This window comes from Centruroides vittatus, unplaced genomic scaffold (assembly GCF_030686945.1).
Source record: "Centruroides vittatus isolate TY-2023 unplaced genomic scaffold, ASM3068694v2 contig_417, whole genome shotgun sequence".
Classification (NCBI taxonomy): Eukaryota; Metazoa; Arthropoda; class Arachnida; order Scorpiones; family Buthidae; genus Centruroides; species Centruroides vittatus.
In genome coordinates, this window is record NW_027122227.1 from 439449 (window position 1) to 455818 (window position 16370).

Below are 16370 nucleotides of genomic sequence, written 5' to 3' on the forward strand. Positions count from 1 at the left end.
TCTTTTGTTTTCTTTCTCTACACAAGACGTGTAGAGAAAGTCTCGTATTCTCGTATCAAAATTTACTGTTTTTAGACACGCTGAAAGATGTTCTTCGATCATACACACACATGCACATCATCATTGTACTGTACATGAAGATATACACCGTTTAACCTTTACTCTAATTCTCGCACTCACACGAGCACAACTTTAGATATTTGTTTTGGTACGTGCAGCAGCAATTGCAAGAGAGCCCTTCTTTTAAAAAATGGCTTTGAAACATAGGCTGGTGAAATGGAAATGACAATGTACGGAATAATTTTTAATTCAAATTTCCTTTTAAATTTGTACAGTACTTCATGACAGGTGATTTTCATTGCTCGCATAGTAAATCTCGTTTTCTGGCATTTGCACGCCGAAGAGAGAAAAATATTTCTCATTGTCTAAAACGAACATTTTGCTAAACATTGTCTAAAACGAATGCAAAATTTCTTACCAGACTTTTGCATTGCGTTTGGATTTCTGTAATTTTTTTCAACAGTGTACTCTGAGCCGCCTCTTCTTTATACCAGTCTTCTTAAATGTCTTACCTACATATGTTCGATGGCAATTGACCCTTTTAGCTACATCCACCTGGCTAATCATATCTTTGTCGTCAAATTTTCGCAATGCTCTTAGGTTCAATTCGTTACAACCGGCTTCCTCCACTTCCTGGCCTTTTTCATGTTCCAGATATTTCGTACTTCAAATTATAATATACAGTTGATTTGCTGTGGTCTTCTGGTGCTATGGCTAAAAAATGCTCCACCACCAATATTTCTGAATTATTCGCTTTACTTTCGTACATTTGTACAACGCGCTCTCTTAATATGTCTTCTTTTGAAGCCATTTTTCCAAACTGACATGACGATTCGAAAACTTCGCATGCTGTAACAGTGTGTAATTTATAATCTTTGCGCCAAAAATTGTCAACTATCTTTTTGACATCAGAGGTTATGATGCTTTAAATTCAGTCAAGATTTTTTTTTGTCTCGCCCCTTTATACCGAGTGCTATACTTGAAAATACAAGTTCACAGAAAAATTTATTTTTGACTTTAGACGTAAATTTCTCAACAACCATTTCAGATATAAAGCAATATACCATATTTACTCGCATATAGGACAAGGTGTGACTTTAAAGATCAAAATAAAGTTAGAATTGTATTAATAAATCTAACTTTATTTCGTTTAATCACAAGTAAGATATCAAATGAACGTAAATGCACACATTTTCCTGCAAAAATTACTAGCATTTTGAACTTTAAGGAAAAATCTTGTAAAATCAACAACAATTTGTTCACCTAAAGCTGGACAATCAGGAACATTTTTTGCCAATTCTTAACAGTCAAATCCACTCTCTGTTGATTAAACTTATGAGTTTTTCCAAATTCTGATTTCCGAATAATCATCGTTTTTACATGGAAATAGATTAAAACTTATATTGGACTCCCGTGTGATTTTGGAATTTCAATCTGGAATTCAATTCAAAAGCTTTGCTTTTCCTATTGCTATTCATCTTTACTCCTGACAATACACAAGAACGATTCAAACGACCCAGATAAAATACTTATGTTTTTAAATACGAGAGAGTAAGCATTCGGTAAAAAATGTGAATACATGGTTTGCAAAAAAGCAAAGAATCTTCCGCTGGTGCGTACAGGACGACCTAGAAATTTGAAGCTGTGATAAAAACCTCATCTTATATGCGAGTAAATACAGTATATTTATATATATATATATATATATCTTGCTATAATGTTGCCAGTCTGTCTTTTGTTATAATCATGTAGTGTGCTGTCTGTTTTGCGTCGAAAAAGAATTTGAGGTTGGCTAACTAGAAATTGAGAAAAGTGAAAGTTTTTCCAGATGTGTGATACAGATGAAATATGTAAAAAAATTCGACTTCATTGCCTATTATAAACAAACTTAACCAAATGATTATTATTATTCTTTATCTTCACTTTTCCAACGTCAAGTTCAAAAGCAAAACAACTTTCTTCTCTTTACAATATGGCGATTTGTTCTACAGTGAAGCCACTTCCGGCTTCAAGTGTGCCGATAGCAGTAACAAAGCACTTCCACTCCAGTTAGATATTATAGCTCCATGACAATATCTATGTTCCTCAATATGACCTACTCCATTTTTCATGTTCATAATTTTGGAAAAATAAAAATAGGTATAATTTGAAATAAAATTTTTCAATGATTCTATTTCCTGGAGAATTACCTACTTAAACTGAATGAATTCAATATTAATTTTTTTGGGAGAGAAACATGGTTCATGCTAAAAATGTATATAATGATTTTACATTTAAAAAATCCTAAATATATAGCATTAAATCTTTGTAAAAATGATAAAAGTATTATTTTAAAATGACTAGATCAAAATATTCAATTCGTCAACATTCATGCAGTAAGCATACCTAACTGAATACTGCATAACGATAACCACAATGTTCAGTACTGGATGTAGCAATATGGTAACAAAACATTTGTTGCCATATTACCATTTGCATGCACTTTTTTTATTTGTCTCACTTTATGTTTATGTTAATATCTGTACCATACATAATTCTGCTAGTCATTTTTCTCTGCCACCTATGGATGCTTCAGTGCTTTAAAAATTGGGTGCTTTGAGAATATAGGTTTATGTTGACTATGAACACAATATAGTGCTTACGACGATCACTCGGCTTTTCTTCTCCCCGTTATTTAGTTGAAAGCCAAGTGATCGTCATAAGCACTATATCGTGTTCGTAGTCAACAAGAATCAAGCGCGACACGGTTTCAACTCATTAATATAGGTTTATGTTATTTAATGAAAAATGTTTGATGATGAACAGAATAAAGAGAATTAATTTTGATAATTTTATATCATATATTTCACCATGTAACAATAAATACATAGTTTTATCAATTTTCAGTGAATAGCAATATTTTAATTAAATGACATGACAAAGGATAGTTATAAAACATATGATATTTATGTTTGTATAAAACTATTTTTATTTGTAATTATGGCACATTGCATACGATATAATTCTAAGAACCCGTACCGTAATTATCACAGACAATTTATCACAGTTTATTTGTTAATGCAGGATAAGGCACTAAAATAATGTACATCTATTTTTAAAATGAAGGAAAAGTGCTGAAGAGTAAAACCAATAACTATATTATTACATTTTGAAATAAAAGAAAAACTGAGATGATAAAATTAATGTTGGCCCAATGCTGGGAATTCTTCTGGCAACAAAATGTGAACACGACAAATTGGGCAAGTACTCTGTTTAGTTACCCATTCATGAATGCAGCTATAATGAAAAGAATGTCCACATTCAATTTTAAATGAAACAAATGGGGTCATGTCTTCTAAACAAATACTACAACTGTTATCTGAAGAATCCTTACTTAATGTACTCCAGGTTGTCATTTTTGCAACTGGTTTTGTCCATACTTCTTGTGAATCATTATTATTCAAGAAAGAAGCTGGATATGTAGATCTACAAGCTGAATTCTTTTGTTCTTTAATAATTAATGCAGATATTCCTGCAATAATAGCATCTATAGTCATCCCATTTAAAGAATTATTACGCTGTGCTCTGTATTCTTTCAGGTAATTTGCCAATTGTGTTCGATTCATATTTGGGAATTGCATATGTAATTTATTCATTAATTTTTCAAAACTATTTCCCTGACTATTATCTGTAATTGATTTCAGTTGCAACTTTGGAGGTGCAATTGTTTTTGAGTCTCCATAATTTGATTTTAAACTCATATTTACCATCGAAATAGATGAAATTTTGCTGCCAGAACTTTCAGCATTTGAAAAAAATGAAAAATTTTGCCTATCATCAGTCTTAGATTTTGTTTTATTTTCCTCGGGTGATGTTAAACTACTTATAGATGTAAAAAGTGGTTCTTTTGAAATTGAAAATGGATCCGTAATAGATGCAGATTTTGCTGCTGTTGAAACAGGATTGGTTGAAGTGAAGAATGGTGGAGATTTATCTATAGAATCATTAACAAGTGATTTTGGATAATCATTTAGACCTGGGGGAAATATTTCTAAACCTGGTGGTGGTGGTGCAAATGAATTAGGCATTCTGTTTTGAATTTGATTAAAAGTTGGAGGATACAAAGGATAACCATCTATTCTCCGAGATGGTCTTAAAGGATGAGGCATAGATGGATGAGAAAGATGAAAATTTTGTGCAGGAATTGGCAAATTTGGTGGATAAAAATAATGATAATTTGGCATTCGCTGTGAAGGGGGTGATTTTCTTATTCCACCAATCTGTTCAGAGCTTCTTAATTCCATAGAATGTTTATAAAATGAATCCATAGTTTCTTGAAGTTGCTTTTTACTTTCATGTTCCTCTTTTAAGTCATTTTTTATCTTTTCATTTTCTTGTTGTAATTGATCAAATTGTTTTTTTAATTCTTTCTTTTCTAAAGTTAAATTCTCAAAATCTACTTGTAATTTTTTATTTTCATCTTGTAATTTACTTCGTTCTTGCTGCCATTGTTTCTTATTATTATCTATTTTACATTGCATATCATTTATTTTCCTCTGCAAATTAGTGTTTTCAGCATTTGCATCATCAAGAGACTTTTGGATCATTGACATGTTACATGTATATTTATTTCTCAACTGCGTTAAATTATCCAAAGTAGACGAATAATTCTCTTCAATTTGCTCTCTCTCTTTTTCTAATGATGATATCTTGACATTGTATTCCAAATATTCCTTTTCAGTTATTGTAATCAATTTTTCTTTTTTATCATCAAATATTAATTTATATGAATTGAGACTTTTGTTTATTTTATCAGTTACATCATCTTTAGAAATTTCACAATTAGAAAGATGATTCAAAAGTGAAATACTCAATTCTACTAAATTTTCAGATGACATATTATCAAAAGGAATAAGATGTAAAGTTTCTTTTTCTATATTATCAGAGGAATTAACTGAATAGATATTTTTTTCAGGAATGCTAAAACTTTTTCCAGTTATTGGATCTATCTTTTCTTCCTCTGAATTTTCTTCTGGAATATTACTAACAAAATCTTCATTTGAATGAAAAAAACATTTTGGCTTAGTTGCAGGAATATTTTCATTTTCAAGTGAGAACATTAAATTTGGCTGTTGTATGTTATCCACTTTGTCATTGCTTAATGATAATAAATCATCTCCTCTATAATTCAGTGGCAAAATGTTAGTTTCATTTTCTTCATTTTCTATATCAAAAAAAGCATTTATAGGATTATATTCATTAGCACATGGGTTAAGAATTGAAGAACTATTTGATAAATTTGGCATATTCTCTTCTGATTCGTCAATATCATTAAAATCTTCAAATGTATCCAAAGAATCTAATGTATTAGAACATTTTTTATATTTAGGCAATGAATAAACAGTTAAAACATCTGCTATTAAACAAATATAATCATTAACAATTGCAAAATTTATACTATTTAATAAAAATTTTTCTAATCCACCTTCTTCTGCAATCAATTGTTGTGTTTTACAGGGAAATACTGCAATTTCATTCATGAGAGTTGGATCATTTTTATGTATAGGTCCTTTGAATTTTAAAAATTCTTCAATAAATGAATAAACATTTTCTTTAATACTTCTAATTTCATCATCATCATTTATTTCATTATTGGGATGTATATATTCCAGATCATTATCAGCACTATTTTGCAAACATGACATTGAATCTAGTTCAAGTCTTGCTTTTCTCTCACAAAACTCAATCCAGTCAGGATTTACATCTGCTTCCATCATACGTTTACTTTCTTCCAGACGTTTCAAGCGAAGCTGATATTCATTAGATGATGAAAATCTTTCTGCACCTTCACAGAATTCTTCAACACTCATTATATTTTTTCCTTTTTGCTTTTTTCGATCTTTTGTCTTTTTAATTTTTGTATCTTTTGACAATTCTTCTTGTTCTTTTTTCAGGACACAAATTGGTACAGAATTTTTTGTATATAAAGGTTGGATATTATCTTTAGATTTTACAGGCTCACATGACTGGTATGTAGGAAGATTTTCAATTTCTTGCTTGTTTATTGAATTATCTTCAATACTGGATTGTTCTTCATGGGAGTGTTCAGAATTTTCAGGATTTACATTTTGATTAACTTCTGGTTTTGAAATCTGACTTTCTTGTTTGCGTTTCTTTCTACGCTCTTTCTGCTCAAACTTCTTTTCTAATTTATTCTTGCGATGTTTTTGGTTAGTTTTACCTTTATAATTAACACTATCATCAAATTGCTTTGATACAGTACCATCTTTTTCTAAAATTTTAACATGAACAATAACGCTTCCACAATCAGGTGTTATACATGGTTGTCCTAAAAATTCTTTATCTGTATGGCCTAAACTTTCTTTTAATAACTTCCAACAAGATGAATGATATTCCACACTACACTGATCGTGACAACGAACTAAACAAAAACCCTTGAAATGAGGATCACTGTAATAAATCTTACGATCTAAAGTACATCCAGGATATCGACAGATAGCATCAGGATCTGGAGGATTATTGCATTTCTCAATTAATTCATTAATCATTTGGCACAGTTTATTTTTTTCTGTTTCTTCTATTTCTATAGAAGTTCCTGGCCAATTATAAGTGGGTGCAGTCATTTCATCACTTATGACAGAAAGACATTGTTTTAATGGTATTTCTGCATCTTTAAATTTATTTAACTTAAAATAAGCTTTACCTAAACCATAATATATAGCAGGGAACTTTTTAACATTTACATCTTTTGAAACATTATTAAACAATGCTATAGCTTTTTGGATATCTTCTGAAGTTCCAGATGCAACGTAAGCAATACCTAAAGCATACTTAAAACATAATGATTCGAGTTCTAATTTTTTATAAATTTCAGATGATAAATCAATTTCTCCAAGAACTTCTTCATAATTATCAATAGCACATAGATTTCGACCAGCTATTAAATTCTCAGAACCTTCTTTTAATAATTGCTTTAGTCTATCTATATTAGTACTACCAAATTCTTCTTTGATATCACATGTAATATCTGTACTAGGCTCTTCAGAATTATTATCTGAATCAGTTAATTCTGGAATATCACTAGGCCAATGTTCTTCATTTTTTGTCTCTATTTGTTTCATAGATGAGTCATTTATATGTAATCCATCTGTTGTTTTATTATGATCCAAAGTTAATTTTTTATACTTTTTGCTACACTGACCTTCATTCCTACATTTTTTACCTATCTTTTCTTCTACAATTTTTAACATATCTTTGCTAATTGGTGCTTCCTCACAATTCTTTATTCCATAAGAGGCAATACAATGAGCTTCATGAAATCTGCATTGTCCTTCAATTGCTTGAGCTAATCTATAATATCCTTTAGACCAATTTGGCTTCAAAACAATAGCACGTCGTCCATCTAATTCTGCTTCATCTAATTTCCCTAGTTTTAAATATGCTTGTGCACGATTACCATACAGAATTGCACTGTAACGATTAGTTTTAATTGCCATAGTGTAAGAAGCTACAGCTCTATTATATTGACCATCTTTATATTCAACATTTCCCATCTCTTTCCAATTTTTTGCTTCTTTATTCCACTCATCTTGAAATTCTCTTATCATTGTATTTGCTTCAGCTGTTTCTAGCATTATATCAAATAATTTATAAGATATCAGAAATGCAGCTGATCCCATTCTTTTATCCAAAAGATTTTCAGATAACATTTTTTTAACAATTGAATACACGTCGTCTCTACTAACACACTTTATAGCATCATCTAACGAATAACAACGATTAAGTTCCCCACATATAATTCGATATTGAAGAAATTTGTCTCTCAAAATATCACACGTAGCTGAGGCAACTGTTAATGTATGTAACATAAAAGTTGTATGATATATTATAGTGTCAACTAATATAACTGCATGTTTAGTATGTTTATCAGCTTTTCCATCTTGGATAATACCTTGTGAAGGCAAGAGAGAACCTTCTTTAGCCCAATTAGTAAGCAATGATGATGTATACACTTCACCAAACAAGAAAGGATCTAAGCCTCTAATCCTAAGATACCATTTATCAACTCCTGTCAAAAATGTCCATAAACTTGTCTTCATGTCACTAACTGTGTTATGTTGATGTTTCCCACATTCTATGACTGAACTGAATTTTTCATTCAGTTTTGACCAATCTCCATGCCACATTTTAAATTTTAAAATACTTAGGTGTTAAAATATAAAAAGTTGATTGTAATAATTGTATTGCACCTTATGTTTTATGATACTGAAATGCAATATTAATTATTACATATGATACTCGTTTAGAAAAACTGTCTTGAAAGGTATGACTATATTACCACAAAATCTGAAAAAGAAATAATATATATTAAAATTAAAAGTATATAAATAAATATAATTGTTTGTTAATTATTTAAATTTTTTCCTATATATAATTCTTATAGTCTCCATTGGAGAAGGAACAAAGCTAATATATTACTGTTTTTGAATACATGTTTGCAATGAAATAATGTGCAACAGTGTGCAGTACCATGTCATAATTTTTTCTTCATTACATTATCAGACAATATTTTTTTCACCAATGTACATTTCAAATTTATGTAGAAAGAATTGATGATACATTCATTACCTATCAGAAATACTTGCTGTCAGGATTATAACTTTAATGACAATTTTCATGATTTAGTTTTCTGGAATTTAATTTGAAAAGCATACAGCAGAATGTAAGAATACACCTGTTGTCTAAGATCATCATCATGTTGTGAATCAACTGATCTCTATGTCTTAACAAGAGTTTAACAGAGTTTACAATAAAATGGCTTTGTCCTTTATCCTGAAGAAACTATAATGGTATCTAAAACTATTCTAAGATATATCAATTATTAGAATAGATTTTAATTTATTAATTTAACAGACTTTCTTTTTAATGACCAGTGTTTCAAATTAAAATATTAATTTTATAATAATGTAATTTCACACAGATTTCAGAATACAATTTTTAGATGAAGAATAAATAACTCTTATCTGATATACAAAATAAATACATAGTAATCCCCTGTTTAATGTCAGTAATCCATTCCTGAAAATCGGTAAAGTGTAAAAAACAATAATACAGGTAAAAAAATCTTATGAGTACTGCTTCCAAGCTTATATTTACCAAAGAAAAACTAAGAAAAAATTTGACTGTCATTTAAGTTGTGATAAGTTTTTACTTAGTGCAATTTTTTTTGCATCGCAGATGTTTTTGTTTGGATATCAGTTATCAATTGTTTCTTGGTTAATAATTGTATTATTACATAAAGACATAAGATGATGACATACAACTCAGTCAGAAAGTTTGTAGAACAAAAATAAAACTAATTTTAATCTTTATTTTAGTATTAGATGTAGAAAGTGATAATTTACAATAGTTTTTCTAGTTAATAAAATATTTTTAAAAAATAAAGAGTTATTTATCATATTTCTGCACATATGAGCATACTTTTACAGATAGAGCAAAATCAGCACTAAATTTTGCAAAGAACCTAAAAAACTCACTATTTTTAAAGAAACTTTTATAGTATCAGAAGATTTTTTATTCATAATAATGGTTACCACAGAGATGTCACTGAATAGCTACTGTATCAGTACATTTACATTGACACATTAGTGCAGTGCTCTTATAAGTCAAAACACATGGACACATTTTTAAAAAAATACAAAAACAAGCAATTTTCATATATAAGCATGCTCATATTTGTGCAGAAATACAGTAACAAAAATTTGCTCCAACAAAAGCAGATTTTTGTTACTGTATTTCAGCACAAATTTTTGTTACTCGTTCTAAGCCCATTGTCAGAAGCTACACAGCTTGTATCTCTTCTCATGATAGGGTTGATTGCCTAAGCTCATAGTCACAGTATATTCAAAAGTGAGTGCCAACAAAACAGATTTTTGTTATATCTTTTTTCCTATTTTTCAGACTTATGAAAAATATTGGTTAATTATTGTCTTTAATCAAAACACTTCAATAAAGATTTGTTCATTCAATAGAAATTTTTCAGACAAATTGAAATCAAAATCTCTTTTATAACTTTTACAGAAGTGATATTTAGTTAAATAACAATATCATGCAAACAACCTTTTCACTTCCTAGTACAAATTTAACAATTGGACAAACAATTTTTGAGCTCCTTTACAACTGAAAAGGTTGTTTGCATGATGCTGTTAGAATATTTTTCCTGTTTGACTTTGTTTCTCATATTTAGTTAAAATAGCTTTCTTTTTAGATTTTAGTATTATATATTGTAATTTTTTTATTTTTGTAAGGAAGTCTCCTTCATTAGAAATTTAGTTATTAATTCACTGTTTAGAACAGTTTATATTTCAATTACTATGGATATTAAGATAAATTTTGCTATGATAATTTTTATACAGTAAAATCTGCTTTTTGTAACCATGGATATTGTTACCTGCAATTTAATATTATCAGAACTAGCATACACTAATATTTATAAGTTAAAATATAAAAATCTCTAATGTAATCAGAGATTTGGTTATAGTTATTGTTTTAGGGAAATAGGTATTTTTAAGCTGTCTTTCCACATTATCAACTATGTGTTGAGTCTACTAATCAGAGATAGTCCTAGGCAATATTTATTTTAAGGTCCATTAAGAGTGAAGGATGTAGAGGGTAGATTTATTTAGATCTATAATAATATGAGCATTTTAAATATAGAAACAGAGTAAAACATACAATGAAGTATGTCAACCAGCAAGATGACCATAGCAACTCAGTTCACTCACTCTGGAAGACCTGAATCAGAATCTAGGTACAACTGCCTAAATTTTCCAGGCAGACTTCAAGACTTCAACTGAAGATGAGGTAGTGGCCCCCCTCAAAATTCTGCATTTTATGGCAACTGCTCCTTTGGCTCCCACCTATCAACTTGAATTGATGGAGAAAGCTGAAGTTGAGGGGTGGGGCTGGCACTGCCCCTAAACTTCTGGTCAACCCCAGCAAAATGTGCCTTTCAGGTCTCAGTACTGGATGTTCTTCCACATCAACAAAAACATGTGTACTGCTTTTAGCAGGGTTGAATTAATCAATTACATGAAAAAAGGTCCAGTTCTGTGCAATATTTTCTTGGATGAATGAGATCAAAAGTGAAATGTCTTCTTGATATATTGTTGATTGGAAGTCATTCTCAATCAATTTTAATTTTGAAAATGATTGCCAACTATTAAAAATACAGTATGTGCTGTAACTGTAGAACAATTTGATGATTTAAATATTAAAATATACTAACAAATTTGCTAGACCCCTGCAAGTACAAGGTCCTAGGTGTTACTTATTTGCCTAATTATAGGGCTACTTTTGTTGATAGTATGCTTTGTTTGTTTAAGTTATGGAATGCAACACTTGGGCGATCTGCCTAGGGGGATGCCTTCCAGGAGGTCTTTTAAGGGTAACTGACCCCTATTCAGGTGTAACAGATGTGGAGAAAACCCAGAAAACTCCACGTGGCCAGCCCGTCCAAGCAAGGCACAAACCCATGACCGGACTCCCAGTGTTCAAGGAACGAAGACTGCTCAGCCATTAATAGTATGCAATCATTATCAGTGTTAACCAATGCTTTAAACATTAAACAATCATTTTAATCATTATTTTCTTGCAGTACAATATTTTATACAGGTATAATTTCTTGCCTTAATTATAGGCTACTCTTGTTAAAAACACCAACAAAAACAGTAGGCAAGCAACACTAGATGAACTACTATTAATTAATAGTAATAATAAAAAATGTATAATTTGGAGACTTATTAAATTGTTTTAACATGTCCTTTAAATATTAGTCAATAAGATCAGAATTTCCACTAACTGTAGTCTTATTTACCCTGTTAATGTTATAGATTACTTTTTATTAATAGGCCTATGAGCAAGTTCCAACATTATTACAATAAATGGATTCAACTATATATATCCAAATATTTTTCTGGAGATATTGTTTGATAAACTTGCTCTGTCTATTGAGACAGAAGGATCCAATTTATCAATCATCAAATTGCTAAAAAAAAAGCATTGATTAATTGAAAAGTTTTGATATTGCCAAAAAGTCTTGATATAAGAAAATCAATGAAAATTTTATTACAAAAACTGTAGAGTAATAGTGTTGCTAAAATAAAATGATATACAAAGCAATTTTTTTCAACTATCTTTAAAATGAAACCTTATATGGGAGAGAAATCACACCTAACTAATGTTAAAAACATGTATTTATTAAAAATTGCCAGTACTGTACTTTCAAAGACATACAGCCTATCATCAGGCAAAAATAGAACACAAATTTTAAACTTAAGAATGGGAAATAAATGCAATGTTTCTTTTTTAAATTAAATAAAAAGTACGAGACTGGAATATCAAATATTCAATAAAAATTAGAACAGTCTAATTAAATGAGATGCATGTGAAATTATCAACAAAGATATAAATCCCCAAGTATAAAGATTGTATCTACAATGTGAATTGTTTAAATAATTCTATCCAGAAATGCAGAAAATTGATGGTAGGGTATTGCAGGGTGAAAACAATGCAATATAAACATTTTCCCATAAGAATAACATTCTTTTGTCATAGCACTGCCTCAGTAGCCATGCCCTAATACTCTTTTTGAATGATCAGTTGTAGTTTATTACTGGCAATATCCTCTTGATATTTGCAACCTGAACTTGCAACATTCTAGACATGGCTCCAATATTCATTAATGTCATTCCCAATAATGGCTGCCACTACGGAATTGCACAAACCCCCAATTTTTCATATATGACACACCGTCCCTATCATTCCATAACAACTTACACAAGGTTGGCTGGGAAACAATTGGTAAAAAGAGGCTGAGAGTTCCAAAGAGACGGGCTATGCATAAAGATAAAGTGCCCACAAAAGGAATTGGCAGACAAACAATGTGGCAATCTTGTTTATTAGAAAAGAATGCAAGAATATAGATTTCCTGATGCAATTAAGGAGATCTCCTGAATTTTGCTAGGGAACATCTTGTCTTGCATACTGTGTCCAATATAATTTGCATATCTTTGTTAACATATATTCGGGTGGACAGAACTAAGGCCATTCTACATACGAGAGCCGAAATAGCAGAATTTACAAAGCACGGAACCGGAAGACAATGATAGGGACGATTTGTGGTAACATACCAACCTTACGATAGATGGAAAACATAAGCCCAGCAGTTACGCTGCATACAAGTAAGTCTAAAAAGGGTACCTCCTCACCTTGTTCTTGCTCAACAGAGAAATTAATTGTTGTATAGAAAGAAAATAACATATCTATAAAGACAACTCTTCCTCAGAGCCATCCCAAGCAAGCAAGATATCATCTACATAACATAGATATAAGAATGGGTAGCAAATAGCCAGCAGGGAACTAAAACCTTTACAACATTTCTCGTGTAATTGTCTATTGATAAATTCTCGTCGTCCAACCTATCGAATGTGCTCTAGCAACGATTTACCAACACACGATTACAGCATAAAAGTTTCAGAATTTGGACCAAAGGCAAGAAGAATTTATTATGGTAACGGACTTCAAAATGACGTATTCCTCGACCAAACCGGAACAGTGTTTTTGCCACTCAAGAGACTTCCTATCAAACTTCAAATACTCATAAATAAATAAATTTCACTTTTCTCCAGAATATCGTGCAAAAATAAACAAATAATAAATTAATAAATTGAAGCTAGAATTGAATTAATGTTTTTATTCTGGGTTGTTTTTGAATAAATATTCCAATGTAAAGATTAAATTGAAATAAAAATAGATAGATAAATCTATGTTTCACTTTCAGTTTTGTCTTTGTGTAGTTTTAATGAATAAATTCTTAACAATAAAATAATCGAATTATTTTTTACGTAATTTTGTATATCTTCTGCAACAAAAATTTAAAACAAATTAAGAGGTGATTTAGATTCATATTTTAATTAAAGATAAGTCATTTTAAGAAATTATTTGCTCAAATGTCAATAAAATTACGCTATTTTACTTACTAAATCCGTCAGAATTGACTTGTCGATATTAAAATTAAAATGTAAATGCTTCGATTAGTCTTATTGATTCTTAAACATCGATTTCTGTTCGTCTGTCAATAATGTAAACTAACTCCTAATATAGAAAATCGTTCTTAACGATTGCCCAATTGGACAGGCTAAGAAAATCCGTCTCATTCGAGCCAATAATAATATATGTTACATCAATACATTTTTTTTTTAAATTTTTATTTTGTTTCGTATTTTATTTTTTAAAAATTGATTTAAAAAAATATGATTAAAATAATTTATTATTTCTCAAGAATGATATAAAAATATATAAATTATATTAAGAATATCATTTTTTCTCTATTTATTCTATTTTAAAATTTAATAATACATGTGGATTTTATTATGAAGTTAAATATATTTTATTCTTATTTTTGTCCAATTATTTATGCTCGATTAACGAGAAAAAATAACAGAAAACATATTTAATATATATAACATCAAAAATTATTCAATAGAGATTAAATGTTTATTATCAATTTTATATAATAAAGGCATTAGAACAGGGGGAAAACTTTAAAAGGCTACATTTTAAAATATATATTGCAAGAAAAACAGCCTACTAATTATGATAATAAATTGAAATTCATTTTGCTTTGATGACAATTTTGCCTGCCCCATTATGGGCCTGGCCGAATCTATAATGGGCTTGCTAAATGAGACTTTCTTAGTGCCCACAAGACGAAAAGAGTAAAAAAAAAAAAAAAAAAAAAAACAGCCAATCTTTTTTGTGTTTTAGTAAATAAAAATTCTTCCATTCACTATTCACTTGGTTAAAGTAAGTCTGATTTAAATTGTGTCAGGCCCGAGTGAGTGGCTTATGCAAACCTCGGAAGAAAACTTTTTACACACCTTATTTTGAAAGTTAGTGTTACGTGTGTCCGGCGGAAAGTAACGACACTCGACTATGGCAAAACTATTTTATTACACAAGTTTACAAATTACTCATAACAGGCATACATACAACATATACATACACATAAATCGTGAGAGTTTGCGGTAAATCTCACCTGCAGACAACAGGACCGGTTCTAGGGTTTTGAGCGCCCCGGGCAAAACAAAATTTGGCGCCCTTTCATACAAGAATACACAAATTTACTGCAAATTAAAAAAACGTAAAAAAAGGCAAAAAATCAAAATTACACAAAGAACTGTGTAAAGAACTGTGTAAATAACTGTATAAAAATTTATTTATTTAAAGCACGGCAAGTGTTGTTAATGCAAAGTTTACAGAAAGACAAAGTTATTTGACCATTAAGGCGTATGACAGGCGCCAGTATCACTTTGACTATTCATAATTTTGTTGATATTTGTAATTTGTAAATTTGATCTCGTCCATTTTTTGAGTAGATTGTTGTGATGCGTGATACTGATTACAAATTATCTTTTCAAAATAAATAAAAATAAACTTTTTCGAGATTAAAAAGCATTTGTCTGCATCAATGTTATGTAATAAAAGCCATAAAAATTCTTAGGTTTCATTATTTTAATTAGTAAATTTTTGTTTTTGTCTATTAATCTTTTTTTGAGTTATTATGAATTCTGACTATACAAATAGTTTTTTTTTTTTGAATAATTGTAATATTATTTATATCTGTTGACAATAATAAAATAATTAGCGTTGTGACCTTTATTTGATATTATTAAAGAAAAAACAATTTATTGCTTGCTAAAAAAATCGATGTTTCATGAAAAATGATCAATTTTAATTTATAAAATCTAAAAAAATAATGTATGTAAAAAAATATTTTTTACATACATGTATGTAAAAAAATATTTTATTTTTTTACATACATTATTTTTTTACATACATTATTTTTTACATACATACATTACATTACATACATTACATATATTTACATTATATATAATTATATATTTACATTACATACATACGGCGCCCCTCAAAATTTGGCGCCCAGGGCAGTCGCCCGGCTTGCTCCTCCCCCCTTTATCCGGCGCTGCCAGACAAATAGATTAAAGTAATAGAAACTGCTTGTAGAAAAGTTCAATTTTCTAAGAAAGTCCAGAAGAAAGAAATTTTATGCCCTAGACCTTTTGAAGTAGTATTTCCAACCTACTCCGACGCACGATATAGTTTTTCGTCCTTATCCGATCTACTAAAAACCCATAAAAGTCCATCTCTGAATTTTCAGCAAGGATGCCTCGTTAAAAGGAAATAGAATGTGAATCTTCTTTGCTCACGAATACAATATTACATTT

The 16370-nt window shown here is 29.8% G+C and overlaps 1 protein-coding gene across 1 annotated transcript; it reads right to left on the reverse strand.

Moving 5' to 3' along the window:
• Positions 1-2876: 2876 nt before the first annotated feature.
• On the reverse strand, positions 2877-14285 carry LOC136976628 (E3 ubiquitin-protein ligase TTC3-like). Its single transcript, XM_067271966.1, has 2 exons — positions 14100-14285; positions 2877-8406 (listed from the first exon to the last, which is right to left on the reverse strand). Exon 2 carries the CDS (start codon positions 8244-8246, stop codon positions 3240-3242), a length of 5007 nt encoding a protein of 1668 aa, XP_067128067.1. The 5' UTR covers positions 8247-8406; positions 14100-14285; the 3' UTR covers positions 2877-3239.
• Between the last annotated feature and the right edge of the window lie 2085 nt (positions 14286-16370).

What these genes read in the sequence shown, in the direction of transcription:
- LOC136976628 (XM_067271966.1), bottom strand. Translation starts at nt 8,246, where the DNA reads ATGTGGCATGGAGATTGGTCAAAACTGAATGAAAAATTCAGTTCAGTC.